Source organism: Meleagris gallopavo, chromosome 5 (assembly GCF_000146605.3).
Source record: "Meleagris gallopavo isolate NT-WF06-2002-E0010 breed Aviagen turkey brand Nicholas breeding stock chromosome 5, Turkey_5.1, whole genome shotgun sequence".
Lineage (NCBI taxonomy): Eukaryota > Metazoa > Chordata > Aves > Galliformes > Phasianidae > Meleagris > Meleagris gallopavo.
In genome coordinates, this window is record NC_015015.2 from 35,082,707 (window position 1) to 35,109,455 (window position 26,749).

Genomic DNA, 26,749 nt, shown 5'->3' on the forward strand with positions numbered 1-26,749 from the left:
GGGTTGTAGAATTTATCTCTTCTCCCTGAGGCCTGAGCAGTGTCCTTTCTGCTTCCCTGCCAGAGGTGAGCCTCACGCAATGGAGTTAGTCTAAGTTGTGAGCAGCAATTTCATCCACATACCCAAGGTGCTTTCCTGCTCTCCCCTATACTAGCATCGTTCCCTATGATTAAGGCCTGCAACGGTGGGTAATTATTCCCTGACCAGCTGCATGCTCTCTCCCTCACACACCTGCAGCCACTTACAGGAAAGACAAAGAAATCAGCCAAAGGCTGAGTACCTTAAGACTGCAGTTACAGGACAAGAACAATCCACGTGACTGACGGCTGGTAGCTTTGGGTTGGTGTGCCTGTGAGTTTCAGTGAAATGCCCCCATCCAGTTACTAAATAAAGACTCATCCCTGTTGTTTGTTACAGCTGAGCCATATGTACAGTCATGATGAAATGCGGGTGGTGCAGCTAACTTCTGTTAATTCAGAGCATGAATATCAATTCCAACTGATGAGTGGTAGGAGAAAAAATAGGAAAACATGTAAGAACATCCCTCTGTTACCAGACGGTTTTCAGGGTAGCATCAGTTGTTCCAGATACTCAAGGTGGGCAAAATAGTTGACCAGAAAAAAAAAAAAAAAAACAAAAAAACAACAACAAAAAAATCACACACAAAGACAAAGAACAAGGAAGGCAGAGTGCAGTGGCTCAAGACAAAGAACAGTGTTGGATTGTGTCATGTATGTACTGTGAAAGAGGATCAGTATGAAAGGGACTGGAAAACTTCACGGAAACCATCCTGTCATCTATTTAAGTAAATATTAAATCTCAGGGAATCCTCAGTTGTGCTGTTCCTGAATGCAAAGACCTCTCAGAACTAAACATAACATTTAAAGGTTCCTTTCACCTACAGGAAAGCCTAAGGAGGATGGGAAGGAAGGACACAACTTTAAAAGGTGTTTTTGGTGTTCTAGACCTCAGCCGATAGTAGAGGACCTGGAATAACTGCTAAGCAGTTGATGTTTAAAATATTTTTTACATCAGAGCAAACAAAGTAATACAGATACAGAAGAACTTTCAAGGTAGCTTATTGCCATTTCTTTTACTTTCTCCTTCAGCCCATACCTTCAGCTGTAGCTCAGAATCTGTCTACCTGTGCAAAAGCAGGCTTGAAGATCCATCTTTAGACATCTCAGTGCCTGAGTCAGAGGTGGGGAGCAAGATCCTCAGCTGATAAGAACTGAAGGAAATCCACAGGGTCCTCTACACGCACAGTTACACCAACAGGTTGCAGGGTCACACCAATGGAGAGAAGAGCCAGGACGCAAAAGCCAGAACAGTGCAGCAGCCTGAAAGCAGGAAATGGGAGGAGGAGATGACATACCCAGAACCTGCATGAACAGAAAGGAACCATGTCTGAACAGAAGCTCTCCTGCTGCATCCCTTGACTGGTCACATGTGGGTATGGCAGCAAAGTTAGTGCTGATGCCAGTGTGTGAGACCAGCACAGCTGAATGTCAGCAGTAGCCTAAAGAGGGAACTTTGCTTTGAAAAAATGTATAGCTGTGAAATCCATAGACAAAACTGATGTCTGCTTTTATTAGTACCAAAACAGCAGTTTGACCTAAATAACAATTTCTGTTTGGCACTGAAAGACGAACAGAAATAAGGTCCAACTCATGAGTCATTAAAAAATGCAAAAAGCCCAACAATATGCTGTGCACTCCACAATCAGCCTTTTCCTGAGGGAGGGCCAAAAGCTGTACGTACTTTGGAGTCTTCTCTTCCATAGAAGTCTTAGCGCAGCTTCAGAAATGTTGGCTGACACCTTTATGACACTGAAATGGAGGGAGTCAGTCTACGAAACATGGATTTTAAATAGGCAGTGGAGCTCCTCACTAATTCCAGTAAGTATCAGAATGACAGGCTTGCAGTGTTGTAGCACCACATGTACTTACATGTGCAGTATCTGTGGTTACAAAACCCCTGAAATTTTCCTACGACCCAGTCACTGCCTTGCGCTTCTTTGGGTTATGGGTGACTTCAAAATTACCATGAAAATTTAGCAGTTTATGTACATCTTCTGCTTGCATACCTTAAGTGGGGTCAAAAAGAAAATACTCAGGCATCTGCCGTCAGGTACAGAATAGTGCTCCCTGACACCTAGCCCTTGTTAGTGGGCAAGTACTTTTGCAACATCACACTAAGTTCACTCTTAACACTGAGATTCATGTTTTCAGCTTTCCATTTAACTCACTACTAATACAATTATTCTTCTTTTATTTCTTTCTTTGTTCAAGTGGTTGGAAGGGAAGCAGGCAGCTCCACCCAAATTCTTCCCTTCATTACACCATGTCCTTGCTAGGTTTATCCACATATCATCTCGGTGTCTGTTTTCCAGTGTCTTAAATGCTTTGCCAGGAAGCTGTCAGTGATGTTCCTCTCCCCTCCTCCCTCCATCGTGGATTATTCATCTCCTTAATGTCATTTTAAATATAGAAACTGTTTCTTTTAACAGCAATGTGGATATTTTCATGCTTAAAATTGTAAGTCAGTTATTGACCACAAAAGTGCACTCACCAATACTACAGCAGACCACGTGTGTGCAATTAGATTTACACAATCACAGTGACTACCCTTAATTCAGTGCCTTTCTGTAAGACAGGAAATGCTTCCTTTCTTCTACCTTTGCCCATCTACGTAGCAGACTCTTGGAGATAAGCAGAATCTCAATTTGTACTTGGATATATATATATACACACAATGCACATGCTCACACGATGCTGCAAACAATCAGAGCCTGCTCTGTGTTAGGGCTGCTAGCAACTCTAGGGGAATATCTCGCTTCAAATTTTGGCATGAAATCTCCTGCCAGCTCTCCTCCTTCCTGCTATTCCTAGCCCAGGCTGACAGCTTGGGTTAGCTGCCTTCGATGCTCCAGCAAACCTGGGGAATGCGGCAAAGCAGAAATGCTGGAGGACAGAAGCAGACCTTTCCTTCTGCCCAAGCATTCCCTTGGTTGGGTCTGGGGCAGGTAGTGGAGAGGCAGAACCCTCAGAATCTTTCTCACACAGAAAGGGACAGACGAGGCAGAGCTCAGGACTCTGCTACATCCTGCTATGGCAAATGAAGACTGTTTTGCTCCTTTTTTTTTTTCCCCTTAATGTAGAGGGATCATCAGAGATGAATGAATCCAAAAGTCTCTGAGATATGGTCTCCAGGTAAAGGACTACCACAGCTGCAAGAGGGGCTGGGATGTCATGCAGCCAGGAGTGGGGAAATTCCAAATGCTTACTAGGAAAAACTTAGAGCAAGCGGGCGACTCCTGGTTCTGAGTTTTTAAGATCTGTTTGTCAGCATTCCTGAAAGAGGCACGTGGGGAATGACTCCATCAAGTGGGGGGCTCCTAAATTACAAGGCACAGTGGACTCCTGGGACGATAAGATCCAAGCCTTCAGCACAGTGCTTCTTCACTCCTGTCAGAACAGACTCATCCCTGAGGCCACACAAGCATCATTTTTTTAACGTCTGCAAGCTGCTCTGAGTTGCAGGAATTTAAAATACTTAAGCATGATGTTCCATCTCTCTTCCTTCACCAAAACACTCTGCCACATTAATCTGTTCTCATACAATTAGTGCAAGTACAGATATTTGTAGAGAGAGTAATTAACGTGCATTTGTTGGTCAAATAGCATTACTCTCCTCCAATTCTGCAAATACACACCCCTGTACTGCAGAGGTTTCTCACAGCCCAAGGGTGAATTTTGGGAGGCCATGTTAAAACGCTGGCAAGGAGCTGTGGCATTGTCTGTGCCAAGCTCTGTTACACTGAGGTGGGGGAGAAAGATCCAGAGTCTGATGCAGTGCCTGTAAGATGGGATGGAGCCAGCTCTGCACGTTTCTTTGGAGGTCCTGACAGGAATTCCTGGAGGGTGTGAAGCAGCCCTTTATAAGTGCTCCCATCATCTTTCCAGTCAGCATTGACCCTGAGAAGCTGCTCAGCTAAAGCAGCTGGCTATGTCTGCTGTCACTGTCTTTCAATGGCCACACTCCTGCAGAGCTCCTGCTTGCTTCCTGCTGCACTACTGCCTGGTCCTGGCTCTGGTAGTAGAGAGGGAGAACATAGTTTAAAAGAGACAGAAGATAAAAGAAATCTAAAGAGAAAAGGAGAGAACACAGATGATGAGAAATTGAGGACGTGGATTTTTTTCAAGCTTGTCTCACTGTCAAGTTTTCCCAAGCATGTGTCATTATACTCTTCCAATACCACTTAATGGGAAAAAGCACACATGGAAAATGACTCACCTTTGACAACCAGGTTGCCCACAGCAGGCATTTGATGGCATGATCCTGAGTGAATATATCTGCAATGTTTTCAATCTGTGAATATATTATTCTTAAAGCTTGACAGCTTTTGCCCTATTACCATGGGTCCCAAACACTTTCTTTGGTTTACTGAAGTAATTCTCAATAGATCTGAACTTCAGATAGCTCATTCTGCAGAAGACAGAGTACAGCATGGAGAGTTATGCTGCAGGGAAGAGTGGAGTGGCTTTCTCTGTGTGCCAGAAATTTCTGATGATTCCAACAAGCACCTTGCTTTGGACTTCTTACTCCTATTTTCACCATAGACAGTAAGGCAGAGAAAGGTTGAATTGTCTGCCAAGGAGCATGCAGTACAGCAGCAGTAGAACCATGAATGGGGACTCGGCCCACTGGATAGATTCTGAGGACCAAACAAGCAAAACCAGCGCTGAGGCAATATGGATACTCTCAGGTGAATTTCTGCTGATGTCCCAGGCTGACCAAATGTACAAAAGGACAGATTTTCCAACTTATCACAAAGGGTTTTGCAAACCTCCTTACATCCTACTTTTCTACTCCTGTGTAAGGGAATCTGTAACAGGACTAAAAGGAGCCAGACAAGTTGGAAAAGGAACAAATTCAATTAACGCCTTCTCTCACACACTAGTTATTTGAGCTTGCCTTCCTCATTTAACAACCTTAAGAATGGCCCTATGAGCTCAGGCCCTATGAAGTCAAGTTAGGAAGAAACATCTGAAGGGACTTTAAAGTTTTATTTTTTAGTATTTTAAACCAAAACTTCTCTGCAAACACTTGGATGTCTGGGTTTAAATCAAGGACCTAGTAAGGACAGCAGAGGAAGACAGAAATTTGCGCAAGTTAAACGCACCTCTGACTTTCTCCTGATGTCTAAAAAAGACAAGAGGAGCTCTTCCCTGTTGCACCCTTGTTACATATGAACTCCAGATGCGTGCATGCTATTTCCAGAGTCGGAGGATACAGATGTCATTAAATATGCTAGTGATCTGCCCCAGTCTACTGCTTTTTTTGTTTTTTTTTAATCTGAGATCAACACCCAAAAAGTATTTGAAGACTCAGCATGAAGAGGGGAAATGACTGCAATGAAAGCTATCATTCCTATATTACCAAAGGTGCAGGGCACAGGTTATACTCAGTATCATGAACCAGAAGTCCTGGCAGCTGATTAGAGAGCAGATCCTGACAGACCTCTGAAACAAGTAAGAAACATTCCAATACGGTCTCTTTCTCTCACATGACAGTGGGGCTATGCAGTAGCTTTTAAACACCCAGCCAGTTTTCCTTTTATAGTAGACTATTTACACACTCCAAATTCAGTCACAGCTTCCACTGTATTGTACTGATTACTGCAGTCTCATTTCCTCATTCTGAATTGCACATGCATTTCTTTTCCCATTTTTTATTCTTTCCTTGCTAGATCTATTAGCCATGCATTACCTGCCAGCTACTGCATAGCTTCTTCTAGGTTCCCTTTCTAGGGCAGTTGTCTCTTTGGCAATTAGGCAATCAACAATTTACTTACTATAATAAAATAAATATTTTAAGTAAAGCCTGTTTGTTCTTAAATGCATAAAGAACAGATTCAGTCATGTTTTAGGGCTGTGATTCAATATCACTCAAGTTTAAACATCCTCCTCCATGCCAAACAAACCATACAGCTTCTTAAAACTTATTACCATTTATCCAGTACCGTTTAACTTCTTTGTTACTGACTGCCTAATGGCCACTGTTCCTTTTCGTCTGTCAGATATATTATAAAAGTTCACTGGCCAATAAATCATTTCAAAACTGAAATCCAATTTAAAGTTTTCCCATCTGCATTAGCCCTAAGTTGTGTAGTAAACTTTCAGACTCTAACAATGTTTCTGATTTCACAACACACTTAGTCCAAAACTCCCAAAATTAATATTTTTGCACTTGATTGCCAATGCTTAGCAAAAACTGAAACATTCTTCAGCTGACTAAAAGCTCCACATCCTTAGAATGTAAAATCTAAATATAAATGTGGTGGGCGTATGTGGATCTTTTTTCTCTGAGGAGGCTCTGTTACGAATTTCCAATGTTTTACGCCACCACCAAGCCTCCGCTAAGCCATGACACCTGTTCAGAATTTTCAGCTTCTTAACCCCTTATTATACTTTCTATAATCCCTAGAAGTGCAGAGCATGGAACAGGGTTCTTCAGCTCCAGGCTTGTGGTATTAATTCTCACTGCCTCCTAGGTACCTTTCAGTGTTTTACATTAACATCCTTACCTTAAGGATTAACTAAATGGATGAAGTCATTTCTCTTAACTAATGCCAGAAAATGCTCAGGTTATCTGGCAGACCGTGGAAAGAAAATCTAAGAATTCCATAGGAGAAAGAGTTTTGGTTTGGTTTTTGACAAAACAAAACAGAAACATCTTAACAGATGCAGCTTTTAACTAGCTACGTTAAATGTATTGCTATCATCCATTAATAATGATTTGCCATTCCTAGGTTTTATATATTCAGCAAACTTTAGCAGTGCATACTGCTAGGGAACAAAAATTCTTTTGCCATCAGTCAATAGTCACTTTTTCTAACATTTCTACTAAAAATAAAATGTATCTTTTAGTTAAAAGTCAATATATTTTGGTCAGACAAAATGCTTCCACAAGGAATCCTGTTTCAAAAGAAAGACTCTTACATTAAAAACCACAATAACAACTTTTACTCAATTTATTCATACATATAAATCAGAATTCATTTTAGACTCAAAATATACGATATTGCAAGGATATTAATAAGTTTTTCCAGGTACTACAGAATCCTGTATAAATGTATTTGTTCAAGTGCTTCTCTGTCAACATCCTTTTCCACATATACATCATAGCTTAGCTGCACCTCCTCTACCCATTGGCTGAGCTGTATATCCGTCTGAAACAATGAAAACAGATCATTAAATTAACACAATTCTGAGAAACACAACAGGAGTAAGGCCAGTGCAACATTAGGAAAGCAAGACATAATTAGACAGATTAGTCACTGCAAATTATGCAGCACTGGATAAATTCATTTCTGGAAATGCCATTTAACTTAAATAGGAGTGTAATAAAGATAAATTTTAAAAATTATCTCAGTTGGTAGACTAGATATTTTGTTAGTATGTTACAACTGCTTCTCTAACTGCATTTGTGTACAAGCCTCAAACACCCTGAGCTCAGGGCATTGTTTTGACAGAAGCAGTGAGGGAACAGCTAACTGTACTGCAGAAGAATCACACTTACTTTCCTGTTTTATGTTTATGTTTAGAGAATATAGAATAAGACTACAAAGATGTTCTCAGCTGGTGTGTGACTACTCTCTACATTAAGAAAATGTCAGGTGACATCACTGCATCTCCTGGGGCTGAGGATCTATTTCATCCATCAACACATGGCAACAAATGATTTAACTTCTCCAAAGCAGACTGTTGGTCAGCAAGCCACTTTATAAGTAACTTTGTCATGTATTATCAGCATTTTGTTTCCCAACTAAAGCTAGCCCATATAATTTATATAGGCATCATATACATAACAACTGTAAGCTACCAGTGACTTGTGGCAGAATGGATGCAGAACAGAAGCTGGTCTGTCAGAGGTAATTAGTACTCAGAGAACAACAGAACAGCAGCAACAGAGGACATTCAACATCATTTAAAGTTGCACTGTCATACTTTTTGCTTTCAACTGCAATTTAAAGCTATGTTGGTGATCTGATGCACCTGATGGGAGTCACTTGCCTAGCTGGGATACCATTTCTCTCCTCATCTATACTTCTAATAGCTCATAATGGCATATTATGAAACACTCTTGATGCTGACACCAGAAAAGAAGATAGGATACCATCAAGGATGGTCTTTTCTTCAATATATTCCTTTTTCCCACTGGTTTAGTGAAACAGTTTGTCATATTTTAAGGCAATACACAAATGTAAAGCTAAATAGAAGTAAAACTTTGAATTCTTTTCTAACTTGAAGTTTGTAAATATATGTGTACTTTTGAGGTTCTACACCTATACCTGGATGTAGTCTTAAGGGGAGTGGGTACTGTCACAGTTCTGGCCTGAATCCATGACTAAAATTATTATCACAGAATTTACATAATTATGCAGCTTATACAATGTTATTTTTCATAACTTCATAGCTAAAGTCTTGGTAATAACACACATGATAATGCAATGATTCATGGAGCCTATTGATATAGACTGGGTTTTCCATTTTATGGGTAGGAACAATTAACGTACAGAAGATTGTTGGTGGTCAATCTGGAAAAGAATCTAGAGTCCTGCACATTTTAGTCTACACTCTGAATTACATACCCTTTCTGATGACAACACTGGCAAGCATCTAACCTCCAGAACAGAACTGCCACTTCCACACAAAATGACAAAACGTGTTGGCTAAAGCTGGCTGAAAGAACTTACCTGGAGCTTTGAGAGTGATTCTTTAAGGCTTGGAACTGTAACTAACAAGGACCCTCTTTTCTTTACATTACGAGCAATAAACTCCCAAGCTCTGAAACATTTAAAAGCAGATCATCAGGTTTTAGAGAAAGAAATATATTATTTCTTTATATTATAACCAATAAATTCCTAAGCTCTGAAACATTTTTGAAAATACGTCATCAATTTTCAGGGATAGAAACACCTCTGAGATACAACAAATCTAACACTAAAAGTCGATGGAGGCAGACTAAGCTTGAAGACTTGTTATATATGCTTATCACTCACTGTTTGTATCTCAGCAAATAACTCTGTACAAACAAAATCAGACTTTATATTAACAACAGAGGGAATACATGGTCTTAAAATGTTGGGGTTTTAAAAAATTTTTTCACTCTGATACATATATGCATGTCATTTTGTACTGTCAATACCTTCATTCTGGACTAAGATTAAACATCAACATTTGGTCCCTTTAAACTTCTGAAGAAAATCCAGTCCCCAAGCACACAGTTCTATTAAAGCAGCTCTATACATACATATTTTGCAGTCATCACAAAAGTCTCTTAAAACATTAGCAATAGAAATATCTAAATACAGCCCCCAGCATTTCTTTTTTTCTGATTTTGCGAGTTGGTTCATTTCTAACAGCACAGCAATTGATATTAAAAGGAATTTAATTTTCAAATTTTTCAAATGTAATTTGTCTTCATGGTACTAATGCAACATTAAGCCACTACAACTGAATTCTCGAAGAATTAAATGAATTCTCAGTCCATGTGCCTTGAAACAAATCTCCAGGCAATGTGAAACAGCCACTAATTCACCCATCCATTCTGTCTCTGTTTACTGTTTGGTACAGAGAACACGCCTTAACTTAAAATGCTAGTGGAACAGGCACTCTTTTCTTTTAACTACCCATGCTAAAGGCACAGTAACTTTTGGCAGGTAAAGTTATTTAAGTTTTAAATGGATAATGATTAACAAACGCTCATCTGGAAGCATCCAGTACCCTAAAAAGAAGCAGCTTAATGTGCATTTATGCATTTATTTGTACAATATCTTATGAAAATACATTAAAAATATTAACATCCATGTTTTGCACTGCATTTGTATCAATGCTGTGACATCCACAAGTCAGAGCAACCTGTCTTCTTTCTGAAAATCAAGCTTTATGCTGATAAAGTCACTTCAGACCCTTAACAGTGTAACAGGGCAAGATTTGGGTAAACAAAAGAACAGTATTCAGTGAGTTTAACAACAAAAACTGCCATAATATCTTAGCAGTTAAGAAAAACAAGTAAAGGCATTTTAAAACATTTCCTTACATAATTTATGTAAGTGACTTCAAAAAGCACAACCTTGTGGTTTTCCACAAGGCTACCCATACAGTGCCAAAGAAATAGATTACTTCTTTGAATGTATAGCTTACTTGGCCTGTTCCAGTCTGTCAAGAAAATATTCAAAGACATTATTCATTATAACAACATCAGCCTTCTGAAGAAGTGAAGCCTGAGTACAGATGTCTGCATGAACCACCTGAAGGAGAAAAAATTCACAAAACATTAATTAATTTAAGAGACAAATACCTCCTTCAAATAAACATCAAAATCAACAGCATATCACAACACATGCTATGACCTTTTTGAACCCATCACAAAAAGGTGTATTTCACTGACCTCACTGTAGATGCTCACAGTTAAGTTAAACTAGATAAACATTCTTTTGAGAATATTTCAAGGCCCCTCACAAGCTCAGTTCCTTACTAAGGGATCACAGCTAGAAAAAAAACACTACAGACAAATTTGACAATTGAATTCTCATTACCTATATGGGGACTGGGAGTGCTGGAAAGGCAAAATGCTCGCTGGTACTGGAAGACAGCAAGTGCTTTAACTTCCCAAGCAACTACTTCTCCAGTTAGCATAGGAGCTGGTTTGATTTCATTTACCTTCACCTATCAAAAAGGATATTAGTACGTCATGTCATTTTCAAACAGGTGAGATTATAGTGACAAGAGAATGTGAATGCTCATTAACACTCTGACAAGATGTGTCTGATTTCCTCTTCAACATGGAAAAGTGCATCACATCCTAAATCTGAGAAACATAAACTAGAAAATCTTTTGAGGGGGTAATGGAAAGAAAGCCAATGTGAATACTCCTTGAATTCCACAAAATTTTTTGCAAGTGCATCCACATACGTTAAAATCATACAGAAAACCTGATCAACATCTGGTATTTTCTGTGTGTTCCCTGTTGTGCAGGGAATACATTAACATTATGGATTCAACATTTCACATTTTGTGGATTCCTTCCAATATTCAAAAGATGTAAAAAAGAATTCTTGATTCTGAATGTTTGTACAGAAAATAAACATTTATCTGTTGAAAAACAGTTTGCCAACTTCACATAACAGTACTTGTTGAGAGGGTAAGATACATATGCATCTTTATAAAGAACATGTAAAGCATGCTGTTCTGACTGACAGAGGAAACAGATACTACCACCCTGCAACCTGTAAGAGTTCCAGTGGGGAATGAGATGACAAATTGTCACAGTTTTTGATCCCAGCTGATGCTATTAAGGTACACTACTGCAACTGAAATTGGAGCCAAATGTTTTAAGATCAGTAACAGCAGAAACAAAGGTCTACTGTTCAGAAAATATTAGGTATCAACAGCTTCATTTCCTTAAATTTAATGCTACCTGTAATGAGTGGAAGGGAAGTAACTATGTTCTTATAGTTTATACAGAATTGGCAGGTTAGTGTTTGAAGGCTGTATTTCACTGAGAAATATGAACACCTGAGTTATCAGTCAAATGACAGCTTTCATCTCCAATGTGTGTATATCTGAACTACTTATCCGTTAGTTCACAATATATGGAATATTTTAAGACAATTAATATTTGTGATAATTTATCTTAAAATAGTGTAATATAGACAACACCTGCAAAGGATCTGATCAAAAAGAAGTTCAAACATCCAGGCAGCAGAGAAACAAGACAGACCACTCCTGTTGCTGTTACCAGCAGCACTCCTAAAGAAGGTAGGTCCTGGTTGCAAATCTATGTCCTCTGCATAAAGCCACTACTAACTATAAGTAAAAATAACAAACTATGAACTATGAGGTGGTAGAGGTATTATGGATACAGCCTTAACTGCTGCCTCAGTAGATGGGCTACAGCTTCCTGCAGTGGGGCAGGACAAACAGCAAGGGACAAAACTTGCCTCAGCTAGATCTGCTGCAACTCTTGTATCAGCACTTGGATTCCTCCATAATTTATTAGTGCATCTATGCTGTAAGTGGGATTCAGGTCAAAATTTCAAGGCAAAGGAGACATTTTAATTTATTCTCTTATTTTCAAGGGAAGAAAGTAACAAAAGCAGCACATTTCTGTACAAAATACCTGAGCAGCAGTGCTTAATTCAAACCCAAATGACTGATGGACTGTTTCCAAAGGGATTTTTAAAATGACAGCTTGAAGGAGAAAAAGATCACATACATAGGTGGCACAGGACATCACACTACTACTGAATTTTCTGCATGTCCTGTTAATGGCAGCCCTAGTATTTTTAGCCTCGATTCAGAAAAATAAGCTACTAAATGTATAAGCATTCAGAAAAATAAGCATACCAAATGTATGTTGGGCGATGCCTCATTTTCTTCAAAAATGCTTAGACCTTAAATTAAAATTAGACTGCTTTTACAGACTGTGCTGATTAAACTGACCTTTGCAGCCCATGCTTGTTAATTTCACCCTTGTTCCTCCTGGGGAATGCAGGACCACAAGAGCATATGTGGTTGCATCACAAGCCAGGCCCAGTTACCACTCCAGCTGAAACAATGGGTTGTAAGTCAGCTGTACCTGATTTCTGTTCAGCTTGGCTATATGTTGGCACAACAGAGAGGACAGCAACTGATTTTAAATCTGTCGAACTATTTTATTTTCCTTCCAGCATCTAAACATTTGCTCAGACATCAAAAGACACTGAGCAACTTTCTTTATATATAAATATACTTCAACAAATCAAATGTTGATCAGGATTCCACCCTTCTGTCCTTTGGGAAAATGTTCTAACAAAAATTCAGTATATCCTGAAAAGCAATTGTTATTTAAGAAAGGTCTCTTCAAAATCTGTGTCATAAATTATTATCAGCAGCTGGATTCTGACTTCTTTTAAGCTAGTATGTATCTCTAGAGAGGTAAAATAAAAATCTAAGAATGAGATATTCAAAGCAGGGTGATAACAGAAATCATGTGACTAAATTAGCATCTAATGAAATTCAAATACTAAAGTCCTCAGGCATTGCTTTGAAAACATATCATCTTCTTATCTTTATCCTCTGAAATGAATACGTCAGCAGAATTAAAAAGTGTGAAGGAAAAACAAAGTCTTATAATATAGTACATAAAAGGCTGGAAAGCATATATATGCATCTCCAGTTCCACTGAAGTAATTTGACAAAGTTCTAACTGTGACTTCAGTCTCATCACAAATGAGTACAAAGTACATGCAAAATTGAAGGTTATGGATAAAGTGTCAGCAGTTGGTACTGAACTGGGCAACCCAATACACTGCTTATCTGGAGTTATATTTATGTACGTTTATTATTTTTTTACGGTTCAAAATCAGTTACTTTAATTTCCAAGAAATAACTGCACCCAGTGGTTTTTCTGACTCCGCTCAAGAGCATATGCATATAACACAGGATTAAAGCCAGTATTTCACACAGCATATTCTACTTACCAATTTTTGTAAAACAACTGGTATTCCCCAAGAAGGGAAAAAAAAAAAAACCAAATATTTTTCTCATTAAAATAATAGTACTAGTTATTTCCATAATAGGAGTTGAGAAACAATTCCCATAATGATATCATATTGTTTGAAACTCATTTTGTTTGTGGAAAGTACACATGCACTGACATGCCAAGAAAATAAATTCCAATAGCCAAAAGTCCTTTAGGTGTTCTTAGATGCAAATTTACAAATCCTCCCGCTAGTGTTAATGAAATGCACAGACATTTGATTTTCTTATTCAAGACAGAAACTCTCATTCACTCAGTTTCAAGGAAGTTAGTGGCAATGCTGTTGTTCTCTTCACCAGGAGAAACAACTAAGATGTATCTGTTTCGCATGAGCCAGCATGTAAATTCATCTGGGAAAGAGGTTAAGACATACATCGTGGTATCATATTTTGGAAATTTTCCTCTTTCTTTCCACACTGAGATTTTTTTTCCAATACAAACCCTTTGCTTAAGAACAAAACAAGCAAAGGCAGAAACAATTTTTCAGAATGCCAATTTACCAGTTGCTCTTGCAAACAGGATCCCTACTATACAGTGGTTAAAAATATACACACTTAGCCATATATTTAGTTACCTTTATTCTGTCAATGAACTGGTATTTTGTAATTGTCATTTCTTGCAACTGGCAAAAGTCTGCATTCATTTCTACTCCATACAGTTGGGATGCTGAGCTATAAAGATAACCCTACATTAGGAAAAGGAAGTTTAGTAACCATTATGCCTTTAAAACAACTTCAGATATTTGAGTTGAAATGGAAAACAACAAACAAACAAAAAAACAAGCCAACAAAAGTAAATATTAAGAAAGTATTTAATAAAAAAAGAAGCTAAGATGTGCCTTACAGTGGATGTGATATATTTTTCAAAGCTAGGCCCGTTTTGACAATTTCCACGTATGTCTCACAATTTTTTTTTAGTAAGAGATCCAAAACAACAGGTCAAAATAACAAAAAGAGTAGGAAATCTTCAACTTTACTTCAGTTGCAAAGTAGATGGAAAAAGGCCTAGGATGGAAAAAAGCAGTAGAAAACAAATTATAAAAATAGCAAAAGGGAGAAGACTGTATATTTTTTTTTCTTGTGAGAATGGAAGAAGAAAATACAGCAAGAGAAGAAAAAACAGCCAGGACAGTTACTGTGAGTGAAGACAGAGGACAATCTTACTCATAATGAGATTTTTTGGGACAGTCTTTGTTGGCACCTCTAAGTAGTGTATTACTGCCATTTTCAGGGGCTTTACAGAGATGCATATGAAAAAAAAAAAAAAAAAAGAGAAATTATCTCTAAATGATAAGCCTGAAATACATCAGCGGTTCCATTCTGGATTGAGATTTTAGAAATTTGTAAGAGATGTTAAAAAAAAAAAAAGAAAGAAAAAACTTAGAACAAAAACACTTGAGCCTATAGTGCCCTAACGGAGATATTGCTTTAACTTCTATTTGCCACTGTCTCCATTGAACACTTTGCAAATAATGGGAAACACCAGCAAACAGTGCTGAAGATACAGGAAGTTCAAGATGACTATATACTCCAATCTAATTATTAATGTTTTCTGAACTCATTCAACTCAGTGACAGCAACCTGTGAAGGCAAAGTTATCATTTCCAAACATGATAAAAAGTAGAACTCTTCTTGCAAAACATTCTTCCTGCTTTTTCTTGAGACTATCTTCTACTATAACAATACAACCATTTAAGTACTTCAAAAGAAATTCAATAGCTAGCAAAAGTGTTATCATTAAAGGACCCAATGCTGCAAATATTTACAAAAGAGAGTAACTTTTCTCATTTGAGTAGTCCCAAAATTAAATTATTCAGATGAGTAACATTACATGCTCAAGCGTATCCAAGATTGAGCCCTAAACAGCCATTGACTTTTTTAAGAAAGTTGTAATGTGTGTTTTGCGTTGCTGTTGGCCATATGTTGCACCAGCCATGCCAAAAGCAATCAAAATTGCACTCAAGTTTCTCAATGAAGTATTTTATGTGCATTTTAAAACACAGAGCAGGACAATATGTTTTTGGAGACAAATTCATATCAAAGCCTTCCTTTGTATAATTCAACAGTTTGTCAGATTCATAAAGGAATTTAACATATCTGATCTATATATAGACATGGTCAAGACATATGGGACAAACTCACTTATGGAGGAGGAGAAGAGCAGGAATTTGCAAAAGAGCAGTATGTGTGACAGCAATATGCTGCTGCGTTGGACAACAGACTGTTTTGCTCTATAAGCAAGATCACTAGTATTCTCTTTTGCGAGGAAAGAGCAAAAACTAAAATCACCATAGCAGTAGAAGCAGCACCATAGTCTGTTCAGTCAGATCAGAGATGCTGTTCAGAATGACCTGTCCAAGATTGAGAATGAGAGTAGGAAATCGGAGAAGGAATATGTTTGTTACAGTAATAAAATATAAATTCCTGTGCTGGAAGTTACCGCAAATAGCACTGCACCAAGCCTGGAGCCAACGTCAACCACTACCTTTCCTGTCAGGTCAGGCAGTACATGTTGATAAAGAAACTTCAGTTCCATGAGGGAAAAGGAATGCGAAATAAACTCTGGGAAATAAGAACAGAACAAAGGTGTTGGGTGGGCAGTACTAACTAATATGTTAGTAACCAATAAAATACTAATCTGAGGAGTTACCATCACTGAAAACCCATTCTTTCTTTCCTCAACTAGTGCATGGGACCCAGGAAAACCAGGGATTACAGATCTGATCCAGCCTGTCAGCAGACTGCCCTGAGTCCAGAGATTTATTCCTTTACATGGAGAATTTTTAAATCCTTCATGAAACTGAATTACCTTTTTCTGCACAGTGACATGTATTAAACAAAACAAATTACAATAACTTGGAATCACTGATGTAGAAAAGTAAACATGGTACCTAAAGCTCAACACAATTCATACAAATCTTTTTATGAACAGACATATTAATAGCTTAAAATTCAGTTCTAAGGCTGTAAGGAACAGAATGTTCTCCATATAAGCTATTCCTTCTTCAATGCTGAATCCGTACCACACAATACAAGCTTTAAGACAGATGATGCTCTCCACTGTTTTTCAGTGTGCAAGAGAAGACTGAGGCTACTGCATGGGCTGCTACAGTATTATTTGTGTATATACCTTTTCAGTGGTACATAGCCTGATCCAGTTTTTGTGGGCAACTAGGGTCACCGATTCACAGCAAATTACTTGGACTTTTACATATAGGAGACTCCTTCTAGTAGTTATGGGAAATAATACTGGCCTGTGTACTGCACCAGGCTTCCATCAGATGGATGTTGTGCTGCCCAGCAGAGTCATTGCAGAAACCAGTATGTATAGTTGAAAAGAATTCACTTCTCATGTTTCCAAAAGAGTACTTACCTAAAGATGCAGTCTTGTATGAGCCACACTCTGTACAGTAGTTCCTACTCATTCTCCCCTCCTCACACATTGTATCAACAAAGTCATCATCATAAAGGAATGCATCAACATGAACCATGGGCAGTGGATGCTGATGTATCTGAGAAAAGGAAGAAAACTTAAGAAAGGCATAACCGTATTTCTTAACTTCACTGGTCTACCTTTACCAGAATCCACGAGGCCAAGTGTTTCCCTATTCAGAAGTAACAAATCAAAATTAAACCACAGAAATATCGCATGAAAACTGGATCATCAAATTCCTCTGAAATAACCAGTAGGTGGAAGCTGACAAAGAAATGAAAGCTGCAGGTTTTGACAGCTGAGTGGGAGAGCTGCTGTGAACTTTGTCTTCTTAGAAATGCTTGGCAATAGAGGAGGTACGAATTAACAGAAGCTTCTTCTCTTTCACAAGAGTAGAATATATACTAAGAAAGGGCAATTTTGCTTCTCATTTCAACCATCCAGGAAGTCTCATCTTGATGCCTTATGCCTGAATCTAGACACACCCAATTTACACAAGTGTAACTTCCAGTCAGAAGAATAGCAGTTGGGGTGCTTGCTTTCTCATCATTTCAAGGGATATAATTTTTATCCTCCTGTTCCTTTTCTCCCTTTCGTAGAGTGGCCAATCCATTTTTTATTTTTATTTTTTCATTTAAAAGCCACACAACACTTTCAGGAAATGCGTTCACTTTCCAGCTATTCTAACAACTCAAGCAGAAGAGGTGTTCTCCCTTCCCACAGGGCTCACAGCCTACCTCTTTCTGAGCCATCACAACCTGAAAAGAACTGGAAACTGCTTCTGGGCTGCCCACATTACGGCAAAGGCAGAGCACTGGCTCTGTATTTCTATTGTCTTTCAGGGGGCTGTTAGAGTCTATTATGAAGCTAGTATTAAAGAATCACTGTGACAGGTAGCATACTACAAAGAATAAAAGCAGTGCCAAATAATTTACGATGAAAGTTTTAAGAAGTATGAAGCAAATTCCTTGGGGTCTCACAGTTAGACAGAAACAGACCTGAGAACCAAACTGCAATTACCCATATCTCAATCCAATGCTCATTCTCTACTATGAGCAACAAGTAAAACTGCATAGCCCCAAATAAATGCATGGTTCAGCAAAAGGAGACCATAATGATTAGCTTACTTTCTGGATAGCTAGATGTTCCGAATTAAACATTGCCTCAATGGGTAAATGATTCCGCAAATCTTCAGCGATATTTTTGAGTACAACATCATTGTTCGTCATCACAAACTCATCAAAGTCACCTATAAATCAAAACAAGCAAAAACTCTGAACAATCATATGTAGATCATGTGGTCTAAGTGATGACCAATACAATATAGTTGCAAGACATAAACAATACCAGATGGATAAGGTTTTTATTTGAAATGCATTTTTCAGCCTTTGTTAGTTTTCCCAGCCAATGACAGATTTAGGTTGTAATAACACTGAAAATAAACGTATCACTTTTTTGAAATCTCAAATTATTTTCATATTTATAAACTTATAACTCACATATGATGGTCTGACTGCCACTAAACTGATACTGTTTCAGCTTAAGATATAAAAACATCAAAGATGTTTTTGAACTATTGGAGAAATTACAAAACTCACAGTTGCCTGAATGCAGTTTTGTTTTTTGATTTGTTTTTGGTTTTTTATAAAAGTTTCTCTTTATACATTCCAATCTTTCTAATAAAGTGGTTACAAAAAAAAACAACCAGGGATAATGCATAGTTCAACAGTTCAACTTAGATTTTATGTGAGTAAAACTATCAAAATATTTCAAATGTGAAAGAAAATAGGAGTAGATATAAACCAGTAAATTTTTGCAAAGCCACACTGTAAATTCTTGCTATTTTTCCAAGATATCCCTTCATTCTTTCAACACTTTTTTTTTCTTTTCTTTTTTAATTTAGGCAGTTCGAAAAAGGACCTGGAAGGAACCTTCGGAAGTTACCAACTCTTCAACCCTTCTTCTTCCAAGGCAGAGTCAATTCTGAGCACCAGTACTTCTCCCAAACTATTATCTAAATAAATAATTTTTGGATGCTGGATAATCTACAATCTTCCTTATCAATCTGCAGTCTTCCTTATCAACCCATTCCAGTGCTCGACTACACTTATTACCGTTAGAATTAAGTACTTTTCTTAGTAATTAATCTAAATTTCTCTGCCACAACTTAAACTTCTTTGTTTCATTTACAATGGAAACAGAGAAATCTTTTTTTTTTCTTGTATATAGAAGCTTTTTATTTCTTAGAAGACTCATCACATTCCCTCAGCCATCACTTTTCCAGAAGAAACAAGATCTACTTCTTCAACCCTTTCTTTCATTCTTCCTCGAGTCTAATCATTCTCATCACTCCCCTTTGGAACCTCTGAACTCTTTCATCCTTTATGACCTGCAGTATTCAGAACTAAATCCATTTATCTAGCTAAATGTTTATTTGCATCAACCAGACTTTTCACGCCTTGCAAACAACATCCTGCTTATATACCTTAGTCTCAATGTCAGCCCCCTATCTGACATTCAGCTTGAGATCTGCTGTACACCTGTGTTGTTCCTTTTCTGTTATATTTTCCTCAAAAGAAGGACTATGTGAAATTCCTTTTGCCTGGATATGCTCAGAAGACACCAAACTGGTGGTTCTAAACAAAGGCACGCATCAGGTCAATACTACATATGCATAAAAGAAACAAAAACCACAAAACAAAAACCAACCACAAACGTAACCCTAAAAAACACAGTCACTCCATCTTGACTTCTTAACACATTTGTCCTGTTCCCCCTTCCTTCTGGTTTGCCTCTTGCTCTATTTAGAATACCACTAAGGATACAGACTGTGATTTTCACATGTACATGTTTCACTCACCAAAGCATCTGGCAGCTTTTTTAAGTGTTAATAAAAAAGCTAATGTTTGTTAGCAGTGCTGTCTCAGGTGGAACATTTGTATGAGCAAGCTTGATGGCAAGCAGGCTCAAAATAAATCTATGAAACATACTATAGTTTTGTGCTAGCATAAGCTATCTCTCTTCTAAAGCACAAGCAATGCAGAAACAGTGAGAAAATTTAAGGCTAGTATAGGTAGTATCCAGAGACCAGCTACACTTTTAAAGTATTAAATGCTACTGAAATGCTTTTTGCTTAAGCCCTGTAGTCTGAACAACATTATTAAAGAAACTATCACTCATCAATGCAAAACACTCTCTTCTTTGAAGGTACAATTATAAATGGTTCTTCCAGTACCGATACCAAGAGATAATCCTAAATTCCCCATAGTATTAAAATCTATTTAGTTTGCTATTCACAAATGTGCAGCAGTAACATACCAAAGCCCTGATGGGCATGGTGCACCTTAGAAGACAATCTGCCATTTGAAGCAGCTCACAGATATGTCCTCCAAAACCTCAGCTCCCCAGAAGATGCAAACTTTGCAAAGAGGAACTGGGCATGACAGAGGAGGCAGCTGCAAATGAAGCAGCATGAACAACACAACAGGTGCAAAGCAGCAGTTCTTGCCTGTCAGCGTTTTAACGTGAAACCTCTAATAAGCACCCATCTCAGTGAGTCCCAGAGTTCGCTCAGCATTTCCAGATTCTTTAGGATCACTCCAGAATCAGTGACTTTTCTGATCAGCTTAGAGAAGAGTTCTATGGATGCACAGAAGTAAACCCAGAGATTATGGGAAGGTCGACAAACTAACTGTTGCTTAAATCTGATAATATTAAGCTGGGAGAAATCTTAATAAATAATGTGGGAATGGGTCCATTGGCACTAGGACAGACCTTTAGAAAGCTAAGTCTGCAGAGGTGGAAAACATTTGAAGAAGCAAGAGGAAAAGTAGTGACATGGACAGAAAGAGAGCAGAAAGCTGATATTAGCAGCTGTACACACTGGTGTCTGGGGGCAATAAGCCCCTACATCTGGCAGATGCTTTACAACAATACTATTACTATGCAAGAGACCTCATCCAGCTGTTAAGAGTATCAAATTCATATATAGAGAGTTTAATGAAATGCAGGAAGAGTTTGTAGACCACCGTGCCAGCCATATCACATGGCAAGAGCACAACTTAGCTCCGTTCCTTGCAGAACTGATGAGCTAAGGCCTGCTCACTCCCTCACACCCTGAGGGACCTCTCCTGGCCAAGGGCGGCAGGAATGGTCCTACAGTCTGCATGTCATGTCCCGTCTCTGCTGCAGTGAGATGGCACTGTCAGTGGAAGATGGGCAGCATGCTCCCCTTCCTCAAATCCCGACTGTCCTTCCTGCTGGGACTACCATCTGTACAACACTCGTCACAACACGTCTCATCATACTGGGCCCTCTGAGCTCCTCGTAGGAAACATGACCATGTACAACAGTTCTTGTGGATGATCTGTATGAACCTACCAAAAGTCTTCTTAAAACATCTGAGCAGCTCAAATGAAATGTTAATACAGAAAACTAAATGGACATTGGAAACCATTGACGTTAATATGAAACATAAAAGGCCATTGGAAGTACTCCTTATCAACTGTCAGTATTGCAAAGAAGAGAAGGAGGTTAGAATATGTTCCTCCAAGGACAACAAAATAGCAGGAGCTGCACAAGGCATGCTCTGCACTTGCATGCTTACCCCATGACTAAATGCAGGCTCCGAGTCACACCATTCTTGTCAAAGCAAGAACAGCAGCAGCTCCCACAATGCCTCATTTGCTTTGGCAGTATGTAAACATTCAGATTGCCATCAAGTACAGAATGCAGGTGCCAAATATGAAAATATGTATTTCTGCCTCAGTCTGGTACAGTTTTATCAACTCCACCCTGGTGTTTAACAAATCGTTCACTCTTGAGAAATTCTGTATCAACTTACGAGGATCTTCAAAGAAGAAACTAAAATAGAAAACTATTTTTGCTATCATTTTAGTGCCTGTTGAATATATGAAATGCAGTCTGCAAACCTGGTGTTCATAGAGCAGACAGCTAACCAGGAAAGAAGCATACAGTTCATGAAGTGCTGCAAGATGAATCACAATCATTTGTTTATGGAGGAAGTCTGAATGCAAGAGTGTTTGTATTTTACTTCAAAAACCGGTTTCACTGGATCTATTCAACACATACTTCTAACATTTAATCAACACGTTGCAAAAACTCTAATTAACACCCTGGTGCTGCTCAATCTTTCTACAGCAAATACAACACATGCTAAGAAAACATGACAAATCCTCACGCAGCATAGAAAGTATTGCTACACTAACACCTTCAGATCCAGGTATCATGTACTGATATCAGAAGATGACTTCATGTGGAAATATGAGGATTTAGCAGAAGCAACTGTAACAGCCAGCACCTTATGGTTTTCTAGATATATATTCAGCCTCAGACATGTAAAAAGCGAATACTACCATCCATGTTACTTGATATAAAGCTAATTCAGTTGTGCAGTGTGCTTTTATGATACTGGACAAACAGGTCAAAGAGGAAGTCCCACATTCTCTAGAACATTACTAGCCCCCTTCTGGCTAACAATGTCAGAACCAACCTCCAACCTCAATATATGAGAATGCTTCCTCAGGAACTCCAAATGCTTTTTGTATCCTTAAACATCACTAACCATTGGTAAAGAATATCTAGCTTTTTTTCCAGCAGAAATATAAATGGAGCTTATTTTATTAGTTCTTCTCATTCATAAACTGTAAAAAACTTCAAAGTTAAATTTTAAACTGGTCACTTCACTTACCCATTTTCCAATCACAGGCTTTCCCCACTTTCATTAAGTTTCAGTGACTAACAACTTAGAAATACTTGGTATTCTTAAGATTTCTCTCCCACAGCAGTATCATTTGTCTCAACCGAGAGCAACAAAGAAAATTAATTTCAGTTCCTAAAATTGGTGACAAAAGGTTTACCAAACAAGAGAGTAGTGAAGATTTTCGGTATGGTATCATTGTAAGAAATACATTCCCGTTAACGTGGCCCTGCAACACTACCTGATCTCTTGCAAGGATATTCTACTTGGATAAATCACTTCTACCCATTTGGACATGAAACTCTGCACTAAATTGTTTTTTCATATGCACAGAAAACTACACTTACACTTGGTTACATCACAGAAACCCATGCTTTTTTCTTTTCAAAAACTCATTCCACTTGCACTGACAACAGTATAGAAAGAAAACATTAGACAACGTTCCCTATGAGAGAGGTTTTTTCCTTATTTTATTGTATGTCCTTCTTTTGTAGAAATCAGCATCTGCTAACTTTACCTAGGAATGGCTAGGAACACAATAACACCTCGGTCATGAATTACATAATATAAAAACTGGACAAATATGGTCTGTTTCTGAGAGTATGATGAAAAGTTTTGTTATCTGTGTGCAGATCACTATAATGAAGAAACATATCTACCATGGTTGGTTAAGTTAATTTTGTCAGGTACCCTTCCTTCATCATCTTCTAAAAGGCTGAGCTTACAGCACTGATGGACCTCAACTTCCAAGTTACAAAACTAAATTCTACGTCATTCACTTACAAAGCTGGTTTACCCCCAGTACAAGTGAATCCAAAAGAAAAAATAATCATACTTAATTATACGTCATTTATCCTTAACTTAGAGGATCTGTGATGGTTTATTATTCAGTTATTGTTTCAAACAATGCAACACTGTATGAACAACTGGGAATTCAGCCTTCTAAATCACTTTGAAATCCTCAGCTTCAAATAGAAAAGCTTATAACAGAATGTATAAAATGGAAAAAGCTTGTAAGATTGTTTTACTTCACTGTTACATAACTGAAAAAAAAAAGCTTGTATTAGTCTGTTATGGCTCTGCTGAATTTTTTTTTTTTCATTTATCTTAGATCCCATGACAGTACATTGAAAACCACAAAGGGTCTTTTTTATCACCTTATCTGTGCTTCACTGACATCTATCGAGAGACAGGCATTGGTAACATGCAACATAGCTCCAAGTACAGCAAAGATTTGCCAGACAGTTGCCACTAAGTAAAGTGATTAGGTGACTTCAATCTTGAAATTAGCATTCCTGGGGCTACTTACTTTGATTCTTGCATCTCTGTTGAGATACAGAAGCCTGATCAATCTCTGCTTTCATTCCTTATCTTCTCCAGCACCCACTAGTACCAAATGCAACCCTTCCTGCTATTGAAAATTTTTATGAGTTTGGGCAGCAGCAGAACAATTGGGAATATGTGCATGCATGCATTTATATAGAAGCTATACATCAAATGCTGGGACCAACTGAGTGGGATCTTCAGGGGGGCTTCCCCAAGTGGTTTGAATTAACTCTTGGGCTTCACCCAAGCTTTTCTTAGCCAGAACTTCTGGAATGTGCTTATTGTAGAAGGATATTAAAGCATTAATCATCTTATGATAAAAAAAAAAAAAATCAGTTAAGACACCAAAGGTTCCTGTTATACTTTCCAACTGCTATTGTTTCATTTTCTCTGTGATCTAAGACTAACTCAAAGGAAAAGTTGGAAGGCAAGTCACCGTGAAATGACGTACGTCCCACTGCAGTGTGTGGGAAGGGCTGCCCAACTGCGAAACAGCAAAGCTGTGTTGCTAAGCAGCTGCCTTAAAACTGTAACGTCTTCTTCCACAATACGTAAAGATTTGGAACTTCTAAAATTTGCAAGACTAAAAAAAGCATGACTGGTTATTTTGTTCTCCATTGGGACAAAGAAAATGAATAGCATCTTACACATACTCTCATACCCATAATTACTAAGAAAGATTAATCAGAAATCATTAAACTGAGAACCTAAGCAATGTTCTCTTAGCTCCACCTACATAAGAGTCTTTATATTATTTGTTTCACTAAAACATAATTTGGCTCTTTCCTGGAAAAGTTTTTGTTTGTTTGTTTGTTTTTAAATATTAATCCACATGGAAATCAGAAAATATCAATTAAGTTAAATAAACAAACATGGCTAAAAGGCAACCACTTACATATAGCTTTCTGTAAGGCTACATGCACGCTCTGTTTGGGAGAGAAGAAGAAAGCCTGACCACAGCTAGCACTGGAACTGTGCCGTCTTCCTCAGCTGGAAGTAAAACTGTAAGCACAACACCTTGACAGGAACGGGAATAAGCTGGCAGCAGGAGGTGGGGGGAAAACACACACCGCAGCAAAACAACTTATCAATGAGGATACCATCTGTGTTTCCTTTTATCCTACCTTTCCTAACTTTTACTGTTTTTTTTTCATTCAGAATGCTATCCCTACATCCCCACATTTTTTTTTTCTTTACAAGTTTGTTTCTTTCCTTCACCCATATTGCTGTGTGGTACAGAAATACAGTACCTTTTCATTTTCTCTCACTGTTTTGTCTGTACTGTTTTGTCTTGGTATACAGGAACTCCAAATTCCTGAGTTGTGTTCAGTGTGCAACAGCAGAAACCTTAGTCCTAGCTCCTCACAATCCTCTGACCAAGCAGCACTAATTGTCATTGCTCTCCCTGCATGCTACAGTGAGGACAAATGAGGACAGCGATCACTCAAACGCAACAATTAGGCTGCTGGGAGGGGACCGGGGGATGGGACCACGGTGAAGGTAACTGTCAGCATACAGACACAGCTGTTCAGAGAAACAGAGGCAGCATATAGAAAGGAATCATCAAAGTGCTTTGTTGGGAACATCACCCCAAACATTTGTGATTTTGGCAAAACTACAGAAAGAGAACAGAAATTGGATAAATGCTTCTGCTTACTTACTGCTTGGTGACAAAGGAACATAAACCAAGAATAGAAAGAAACCTCTTTGCTCGAGTCTGGGCTCACTCGAGAAAGAAAAAAGAAAGAGATGAACCAGAAGGACAAAGCTATTCTGGAAAAGTGAAGAGTGGAAAAATACGAGCAGGTTAAGGCCTAACAAATCAATGAAACCATCTGGACAATAATTGTCTTAACAATAGCAAATTCTTACAGATTTGCATAAAGCATTTTAATCCCCTCTCCTCTACTACAGAGGCACATGTACATGCATGTACATTTTAGTGGGGAGTCTATAAAACCTCAAAATTGCATCCAAAAAATGAGCAAGCGATAGGAATTTTGCCAAAACAACATGACCAGTAGATGCAGAGACTGGTAGTTTCTACAGGCAGTGGTAAGGGACCACATTTCACAGGCTCTAAATTTCTCCACAAATCTGTCAATCTGGGAAATCGAATTAGCCTAAATTCCACCACTTGCTACTGACACGCTGTGCCCTGATGTTACCTATATATACAGATACATGTAGACATATGTGCTTGTGTATGCATATGTGTAAATAAACACACACACATAAGAACGTCTGGTTACAGTTAACTCTAATCATATCCATCAAACGCCAGCCTTCATCAAGCCCGGGGACTCCCCGTTTCTCCTCTAAGCGTGACTTGTGCGTGCCCTGAAGCATCTGGCAATAACTTTCCTATCAGACGACGGGCCGGGCTGGGAGGGCGACGGGGTCTCACACGGTTTGCGCTGCATGTCCCGACGCGGGGACGCGGCCTCGCAGCACACGGTGCCCTCGGCTCCAATACCCGCACGGCCGCCGACAGCGGCAGGCTTTCCGTCCCAGCCCTTCGGCTGTCCATCCCAGCACCGCTGGGGTCGCGCCCGGCCTCTGACTCTCCCTACGCGTTTATAAAACTGTCTCCAGGCGCAACCTGAGATGCTGGGACATCAGACCCGGACGAGAACGACCCCAGCGCAGCAGAGCGCGTGCGTTCGGCGGCCCCCCGTCCCG

General features: G+C 38.7%; 1 protein-coding gene across 1 annotated transcript in view; it reads right to left on the reverse strand.

Moving 5' to 3' along the window:
- Positions 1–7,005: 7,005 nt before the first annotated feature.
- Positions 7,006–26,749, reverse strand: part of LOC100549111 — a 21,275-nt gene continuing 1,531 nt past the window's right edge. Inside the window, exons 3-10 of the mRNA XM_031553769.1 lie at positions 24,963–25,052; positions 18,150–18,271; positions 16,963–17,101; positions 16,030–16,151; positions 14,165–14,275; positions 10,212–10,318; positions 8,762–8,852; positions 7,006–7,234 (exon numbers count right to left, since the gene is read on the reverse strand). Of these exons, the coding sequence (XP_031409629.1) occupies positions 7,118–7,234; positions 8,762–8,852; positions 10,212–10,318; positions 14,165–14,275; positions 16,030–16,151; positions 16,963–17,101; positions 18,150–18,271; positions 24,963–25,052 (899 nt within the window). The 3' untranslated portion in view covers positions 7,006–7,117. The remainder of the gene's footprint in view (positions 7,235–8,761; positions 8,853–10,211; positions 10,319–14,164; positions 14,276–16,029; positions 16,152–16,962; positions 17,102–18,149; positions 18,272–24,962; positions 25,053–26,749) is intronic.